The sequence below is a fragment of the Carettochelys insculpta genome, chromosome 8, assembly GCF_033958435.1.
Source record: "Carettochelys insculpta isolate YL-2023 chromosome 8, ASM3395843v1, whole genome shotgun sequence".
NCBI classification, from domain to species: Eukaryota; Metazoa; Chordata; order Testudines; family Carettochelyidae; genus Carettochelys; species Carettochelys insculpta.
In genome coordinates, this window is record NC_134144.1 from 16255309 (window position 1) to 16264767 (window position 9459).

Here is a 9459-nt window from a genome sequence, read left to right on the forward strand (position 1 = left end):
TTCCCCTCTCAACAACACTTAAGAAATATATATGCCGGATTCTTTCTTCTTTCTGCCTAATTATTTGTTTCTACATTTCACTTAAACTGTACTGTTTGGCTTTTTTGTTAGTAAAAAAACCCTGATAATAATAATCACTGAGAGAACAGTGAGAAAGCATAGTAATCACAGAGAAATACACTGCCGTTCATATTGTTTTCTGCTTAACTATATCATAGCACAGTTGTCATTAAAATATCGCCATATGCTGATTAGAGCTGAGTAGAATCTAAGAGAAAAACTGACAACCTTAGACTAGGACACAACTATGCTGACTGGGTGGTATCTGTGGGCTAAAGCTGCCATTTTAATAGGGCCCCTGCTGTGTACACTTAAATGTTCATGTATTTAGGTATACCTTGTGGAAGCTAATAAACCTTGCTTATAAGACTTTCCTGTTGATTTGAAACCAGTGGCGCATTGCCTACATGGTGTCTGTGCATTGTATTGCTAAATGTTAGAAGGAATAACAGGTCGTCTTTAAAAGAACAAAAACCAAATCTTTAATAATTGTTTTCTGTTCACAGCCACCACTGGTCCAAGCAATTTTCAGCGGTGATCCAGAAGAAATACGGATGTTGATCTACAAAACTGAAGATGTTAATGCTCTGGTGAGTCTCTGTCTCTGTCTCTGTGTCTCTCTCACACACACACACAGAGTGCTCATGAACTTTCATTACTTCAATATGAATTATCCCATCAGTATAAAAAATCTGACAAAATGTAAAATATTTGGTAGATAGAGATTAAGGTCTTAAATGGATTCCTAATTATAATTTGAACAAACTGTTATTTACAAAATGGAGTAGTAATTCCCTAAATGCATCGTAATTACGTTACATGTGCAAGTCAGTCAGGGACAGCAAGATTTGTCCAAATCCCTATTGTTTTATTTATAACAGCTGAAAGTAGCATATCTTGAATCTCTGCAATGTTTCTGACTAATAATGAGTGCTTGCAGATCGGGGATTGACTTTCATTCAGGATTTGAATACACTTAACGTTTAAGTTAATTTCACTACAGAGCTGTCAAACAGCAAGATTACGGAAGCTGCAGCTTGGCAAGGGATATACACACAGAGGAACTGTTACAGGATATAATGACTTATGTCTATCTCAGACGATAATAAACATCTGTAGACAAACAGAGATTAAGTATTTAATAGTGGAAGAATCTTACACTGAATCTGCACTTTATTTAGGCACTAGTTTGCTTTCTACTTTACATTTTCCCTGTTGTATTGAATTACCTTAGAACTGTTAAAGTGAGCAATTTTTGCTGGCATCTTTGAATACATTCAGTGCTTTCTGGAGCTGGTTAGATTGTGGAGCTGAGACAGAACAGAGATTTCCAAGCTGTCAACTGGGTCGTTTAACTTAAACAGCCTTTTCCGGTGTCTTTTCCAGGCCGAAAAAGTAGCTGCTATTTTATTCCTAGCTGTTTCCAGTGGTTTGTCTGGTTTGTTTACAATTTAGGAGGCTCTGGTTTGGGACTCCAGCTCCTAAGGGCACTGTGGTCCAAATTCCTGGTTTTGTGAAAGAGGTAGAGTTAGAGATTTTTAGCAGTGATCCTCCAACTATAGCTAAACAGGCCTCTATCCAGCTCCCCGTGAAATGAACAGAAAAACTTGCTATTGACTTAAACAGGAGTCAGGCTCATTTAGAGATGGGAAGGAGAGATTAGAGGGGTGTGTGTGTGTGTGTGTGTGTGTGTGTGTGTGTGTGTGTAAAATCATTTGTTTTATCCTTTTCTGAAATAAGATGTTAAAGATGTTAATTGTAAAATATTGTCTCCTTTATATCCCCTCTATTTTTGTTTTGTCCGAGGGTAACAATGGAATTTTGACACGCCTTTAAGAAGAGTAATCTGCTCTTTATACTGCATGTTAATTTGTCAAAAATAGCTTTTAGTGTGCAGATCCAGATGGCTCTTTCAAGTTCTACCCATAAAATATTTTCATGTCGCCTTCATTCCAAGGTTGTTGGGGATTGTTGCTATGGAGATGTACTCAATTTCCAGGTAAAATATTAAATGAGTAGCATGTGTTTTCTATATGGAGACCATGGCCTTTAATAGAAAAAATGTCACTGAAGTGAACATTTTGATGCAGAATTCAGTTCAGTATAATGCAAGTCCTCACAAGACTGTGTTGACTGTCCTGTCGGCCTGTCTGCATCTAAGAGATGGAATGTTCTATGCAGTAATTACGAAAACATTTTGCAGGATATTTTCAGAAATTTAAAGTAGGAATTTCAGATATATAATAAATGCTGTAAAAGTCACTAAAAGATTGAGTAGAAGATGCCACATCTCCCATCTGCTGCAAGCTGGCTAGTCACAGTGGTTGCTTTATGCTAATTACTTTCAGTCTAATTCCTTCCATGTTGGTATGTCTTAGCCACGTGACAGGAAGATGGTGGTTTTTATCTATCAATAGCAAAAATATTGAAAGAATTAAAATGTGAATACAAAGTGAAAATAAGATTTGATTGCTTTTGCAGTGAGCTTTGAAAATTTCTAAAGCTATATGTGATGTCTCAGAGACCACAGCAGATGAGCCACAAGCATTGCAGAACAAAACGGGATATGGGAAACTCTCTGAAAAATAAACGCTACCTAACAACAATAAACTATCAAAGCAGCATGCGAGTTGTCATTATTGAAGGAAATAGAATATTAACCAGCGCGGGGGGGGGCGGTAAGACTTCGGAGCAAATCCATAAATTAGAAGAACAAATTATGTTACCTAGTAAAATAAACAATGTCTTTCCTAACCTGGAAGTGTGTGTTGAAAAAATAAATGAGACTGAGGGCTAAATGATGCTTCTGTAATAGGGACTTTTATTTTGCATCCAGGAAAAAGTTGTAACTGGTTTAGAATTGTTTGGGGTTTTTTAATTCATTCTGCCAAATTAGAGGCCAGTGTGACAGCTCTGCATTTCTCACTGGTCTTTATAAGAAACAAGCTGCTGCTTTTACATCTTGACGGCAGTGACAGAGAGATGAGAAGTGGGTCTGTGCCATGAAAACTCATTACCTAATGAATTATTTTATTAGTCTTTAAAGTGCTACATGACTGCTTTTTTTATCTTGATGGCAATGATACTTTTTACTTAGTGTGCAGTAGTTGCTTCTAATCACGAAACATTTGACTGTGTTTTACTCAGACGTGAGTCTGCAGGCAGTTTTCACTGGCCTGCAGTCCAGGGATCAGGGACTTTGATTGAAATTTCAGTGCCTTAGTTTTACAGACCAACATATGTTGTACCATGAAACCATTGAGCTAGCTGGAGACAGGTATTTTTAAAACTTACCCTCAATAAATGGAAATATAAATGTCATATTTTTTAAGATGCAGAAGAAGGGGGAGGACATTTTTTGGGATTTTTGTTTCTTTCATTCTCTCTCCCTGAAAAGATTTTTGTCACTCCCTCTAGTAAATACCCTGTATACCATGTGAACCAATGCACCAGCCTTTAAAACCTTGGCAGCTGTTTAGGGTTTCACTCATCCAGGAGGGGCACTCAGGGCTCATCCAAGTTCTCACAAGGAAACACATGTTAATAGTACTTTTTAGACTTTGACCTGAGACATACATTCTGAAACAGAGAAAAATAGATGATGTTCAGTGTTACTCTGCAAGGCTTAGAAGCCTCCAGAATAATACACAGAACAGTTTTTCATTTGATTCTCAGTAATACAGCTAATTTGAGATTAAGGATGAAAGTAGTGTGTTGTTTCAAATCTTGGGAAGCGGACTAGGCCTTTCTGAGAATGACAGTTTTATTCTTGGAACTGTTGAGTCTCACTGGTGAATTAAATTGGCCTAGAAATAAATGGGGCCTTTCTAGATGTCGTTCTCTTACAGCAGAAAGCTTTTCATACCCGCCCTTCCAGGGAGGGAAACAGTGTAAGGCCATGTGCCAGTTTTCACTGAAGTCCTCCTTAGAGCTTAGCTTGGTGGAAGCTTCTTTGAAAACTGCTTCAGCTTGACAGTTTGCTCTTAGATATGGGTTCCGTGCCTTTAAATGTGTTGACCTCCTCTTAACCAAAATTCAGCTTGCTTTTTATTTGAACACCTGAGCCCCTTTGCTCAGATATTTATTAGAGATATTCTATGTGGAGATTTATTAAATAACTTGGGTTGGGATTTTCAAAGGCATATAATGGAAGTAGTCATGCCTCAGGGTCACACTGGCTTTCATGAGGAGAGCTTGCTGACATACCTCTGTTGTTGTACCAGCTTCTGTTTGTGAGAGAGAGAAGCTTTCGAGATACGCAGGGCTGCTTCAGTTCTTAAAGCCCAACATCGCATACCTGTCCTTTGTTCTCCACTTTCAGCTTTTGTTTAAAAAGTTAATAAATTGAAGTATCTTCCTGCCATTTTATGAAGATGTATACAACAGTGTCCTGAAGTGGACAGGTTGAGGACTAGCTGGAAGGGTGGGGGAACTAATTCAGATGTGTAGTTCTGTAACTGTGCATAGCAGGGTACAGGTGCAACTGAGGGGAGGGATAGCTCAGTGGTTTGAACATTGGCATGTTAAACCCATGGTTGTGAGCTCAGTTCTTGAGGAGGTTATTTATGGATTGGGGGCATATAAATTAAAAAAAAGAAAAGAAAAACTATTGGGGTGGTGCTTAGTCCTGCCAAGAGGGCCAGGGACTGGCCTCAATGAGCTCCCAAGGTCCCTTCCAGCTCTCTGAGATGTGTATGTCCATATATTGTTTTTTTATATATTTTTTGTTTCATTTACCTGAAATTAAAATTACCAACATGAAGTGCTCAAACTTTGTCAATACCCCTCCCCCACAATCATCAAATTTATTAGCAAGTCCAATTTTTAAAAAACCCAAATATTTATATTTGCTTTTTTTGAGCTTACAGAGTATTAATGTCATGCTTTCAAGCTTTATTTTGCAAATGTGACAGCTTTAATATATTTGTAGGAATTTGAGGTGATATCAGTGTACAAATGCCTATTAACAGTCCAATATAAGAAGCCAAAGTTTCTTAGCCTGTAATTATGTATAGAAAGAGAACCAGCAGTAAAACAGTATGGAGCATTTCTGCTTACCTTTTATAATCGACATAATCATAAGTGATGAAGAATATATCCAAAATAATGGAGATGTTTTTATAGACAAGATTTAATATTCTCCAGCGTAATGTCTTAGTCTATGGCTACAGCTACACTAGTGAGTTTTTTCCACAAAACCGGGGTTTTGTTGACAAAACTCACTGCAGTTCTCTCACAAAGTGTGTTGTGTTGACAGTCCATCAACAAAACTCGCCATTTCCACTGACAACCTTCTGCCTCTCCCAGATGAGGAATAGCGCCTTTGTCCACAGATTCCGCCGACAAAAACTCAGTATGGCTGCTCTTGGATAGCCGTTTGTTTGACAAACAGGGCTTCCGGAGCGCTGGGCAGACCGAACTGCTGTGCTTCTGGTTGGCTGTTTTGTTAGGGGGCAGCCAGACTGCCCAGCTGCTCTGTTGACAGAACAGATCGCTTGTTCAATCAACTTTTGTGTATGGCCACGCTCTGTTGTCAGACATTTTGTTGGATAATCTCTTCCAACAGACACCCTCTGTCTGCAGGTGCTTCTACTGTAGCCATAGCCTATAAATATTAGGCTACAGGTATTTTAAGTATAGCACCAAAACTCATAAGCATGACCCTTGCTTGGAGTCAACAAACACAAGAGAGATTTGAAAAATCATTTTGAAGAGTTCATAGAATTTAACAAATGGAATTTTCCACTTTTAGGGGAGGAAAGCTGTATTTTGTATGAAATCATATTTGCATATTCATGACTGATTAATAAAAATGTTATTTAAAAGACTGGATGTGAGTCCTGTAGAGGCCAAATTAACAGCCAACAGAATAAATCTGAGAATGACTCAGACTCTTAGACAAGTGCTGTGCGAACCATGTGTCTTCCTCCAATCCCATTTTATCAAGAAGAGAGATTAGTCAATTTGATTTAACAAAAACTGCAAATGGCCTTCTCTGTACGAGTGACAAAATAACCACTGTGACTAGCAAGTACAGCTGTTCTAGGCCAGTAACCACATTTTGTCTTGTCATTTCACAACATATCCTTGTGTGATTGAAAATACAGCTTTCCTTATGTTTTGCTCAGTGCTGGCCCGGTCAGAATCAGGCTGGAATTTATTAATACATCAACACTATCACATTTGTAAATGGTGACTATGTGAGCAAACGTGTATTTCTCTATAAGTGTTTGTGTATATAGAAGTATACGACTCCCAAAAAGTCTAACCTTAGAATATGAATATTTTATATGTAGCTTGAAATGTGATTATAAAATGCCACCTGCTATTGCACATATGTCTTTTCTGTGTTTTCTCAGTTGTGTGCCTTGTTCATGGACATAAGCAAGCTACTGTTGTGACTTTGGGAGCAATAAATCAGGGAAAACTGCATTGTGCATGCAGCTGGAAAACAGGAGGCCTGGATTTATTTTATAATGGCTACTGACTTGCTAGCGATTCTGGACAACTCGCTTAGAGCTTGTCTACATGATAGGACATTGCATACCCCGGGAGAGGCGGGGGGAACGCTATAAATTGTAGCTCGCTCATATGTTGCACTCTTACTGCCTCATGTACTCCCTACTAATGTGCTTTGTGCACTAGGTTACTAGTGAGTGTTAATGTGGTACAGTTTCAAGCAGAATTACCTTGTTGCACCATCAATGGAGCTGCAAAGAGACCTGGGGCAAGGGACGAGGCCTAAGGCCCCTCAGTGCCCTCAACCCTCAGAGCGTTCCAGCTCACAAAGCGGGGCACTCTGCCCTCTCACAGCCATGTGCAGCACAGCTGCGACACTTCAAAGGGGCCCAGAGTTCTGGCCACTGCCAAAGTAGCAGCAGTGACAGAAGTTCTGGAGCCCTTTGAAATGTCAGCTGGGGCAGCTGACTCCTTTGCTCCCCCCCCCCCCATGACCCCCATCTGCAGGTCTTGTTGGTTTATTGTGCTTTAGGTTGCTCATATGAAAACAGGGGATAATATTCATGAATCTCTGTAAAATACTCTGAGCCCCATGAAAGGAAAAGCGCCTCCATCAACCTGACTGTTATCCTTACCACTTGTGTAACAGCAAAACACATTTCTAGTCTACCTCATGTGGTGTCCACAAAACTGCCAACTGAGAACCCAGTCATGCAAATCTTGAGTTTTGGGAGTAGTTGAAGACCGTAAGTTATGTCTACACTGCTATAAGAACCCACACAACTGAGTCCCAGAGCCCGGGTCAGCTGGTTCAAGCTCCTAGGCCTCAGGCATCAGGGCTAGAAATAATAATGTAGAAATTTTGAGTATGGGCTCTGACACCTTTGATGTGGGCCTGAACGTCTACACACCAATTTTATAGATGTATGAGGCCAAGTCGTCAGACCCCTGCCAAGGGTCTTCCATTGCAATGTAAACATACCAAGTGGCTTAAGATTTGTAGGGTCCAGCCTTAAAAGTTGATTCAAGAAACCTGTATGGTTGATGACTATTGATGAAAATGGAGAGACCACAAATAATATAGGTTGAGGTGTTCCTGGCTAGACATTTGAATTTGTTTTGTGGGAATTTTAACAGAAGGAAGATAGATATCGAAGAGAAAGTAATGTTGTTACAAAGTCAACTTTTGACCATAACTATGTTTTAAACAGCCCAGGAGCTGAACCTGCTCAATTAGTCTTTCCTCTTAGTAGCTCCTAATTGGTTGCCTGCTGTAGATTGTATTGACATTCCCTTATTTATCAGATGGGTCTAACTAATCTTTGTAAAGGCAAAAACATTCAGCAAGGGCTGATAAGTTACTTACTGGTGGGGAGCTCATCATGATGTTATCATCACAGTTGCCTTTGACACCAGACAGTACAATTCCAACACGCTTTTGTAACACAGATTTATTTATATTATTTTTGGAATCTTTTCTTAAATGTATATATTTGTCCCTGATTTCCATTCCAGCTCTTCTCCCATCAGTACAGATTTAGTGTGAGCTCAGGTGGTCCTTTCTAGCTTTTTTAGTTATTTTTTTCCTCACAAATGTGACAGTGTTGCAATTTCCTGTGCCTGTGCTAGTTTCATTTATGCTGTTAAATGTTATCAGAGCAGATTTTTAAAATTAACAGCAGGCTTCTAGCAGGCCTATATGTGTCCTTGCTTCCAACACCACATTCATTGTTGGGAAATAAGATTGCACCTGAATTATTGTAACACTGCCACCCACTAGAGGTGTAAACGTTTAACTGGTTAACCCAAGGGTGAGCAAACTTTTCACATTGGGCCCCACTTTTTGTCCTTGCAATTAGCATGCCCCCCTCCAACCTGTCTAATGTTCAAATTGATGGAAATTTTGGTAATGTTCATAAGAAAAAAATATCTTTTGGCATGTGTAAGAAAATAAGTCTGTAGAATGTATAAAGAGTTTATTAATGGTTATATAAATATGAATACACAAACAGAAAAACAGTGACATATTTCAACACTTTGTTACCTGGATGAGCCTGAGACCCAGGAGCCAACCATGCTGCACACCTGCCTTAAAAAATTTCTTGCCCCCCCACTTTGCACACTGCTGGGTTAACCAATATGCATCAGTCTTACTGGTTTTGGTTAACGGCTAATGTTTAAACTCTGTTGAGGGCTGGAGCCCAGTACTCTGCTGCCATTCTGAGCGTGATAGCTGTGAGGGACCTCAAACACAGGGGGGGCTGGGAGGGACCCCAGGTAAAACATGGGGGTGCAGCAGTACCCCCTGCATTCCTATCTCCCCAGTTCAACGTTTAACCATGCAATCAATAAAATCTGAATTAGTTACTCAGTTAGTTTTTTAAACTGATATTTACATCCCTATCACCCACTTTGTGAACTCTCCCAGCTATGTCACTGCATTCCTGTCCCTGAGCAATTGTGAGAGTGGCTTAAATTGTATTAGATTGGAGACTCCTTTGTGTTTAATTTTCCATTAAATTTGAGTCAATTTCTGTTCTTGTCATTGATATGCACTTAATATGATGTGATTTTTTTTTTTTTTTCGCTCCTTTAACATCTGTGGCCTTGCTCCTGTTTAATGTTGGTGTGAGGAAAGAATCAGGCTTGGCAATTGATTTAAGTATTGTTCTGATTTTAATTGTATTAAGCAGTATTTTAAATGTGTTACACTGGTGTCTGTGGCTCAGCCAATTCATATGGCCAAAAATGAATGCAAATATTAATTTTCTTTTTCATCTTCACTGACACTTTGCATAGTTACACATGGGCTGCGTCGAGGCTATAGTCCCCTTTTTGAAAGGGGAATTCAAATGAGGCAAATTGAAAATGCAAATGAAGTGCCAATTTACATATCTCGCACTTCATCTGCATAATCGCATTTTCAAAAGAGAGTAGTCT

The 9459-nt window shown here is 39.3% G+C and overlaps 1 protein-coding gene across 4 annotated transcripts in view; it reads left to right on the forward strand.

Annotated features, from left to right (window-relative positions):
- Positions 1-9459, forward strand: part of ANKRD44 (ankyrin repeat domain 44) — a 209311-nt gene that overhangs the window by 87679 nt on the left and 112173 nt on the right. For all 4 annotated transcript variants that reach the window (XM_075000784.1, XM_075000785.1, XM_075000782.1 and 1 more), the window contains exon 2: positions 567-650. In XM_075000784.1, coding sequence (XP_074856885.1) covers positions 567-650 — 84 coding nt within the window. The remainder of the gene's footprint in view (positions 1-566; positions 651-9459) is intronic.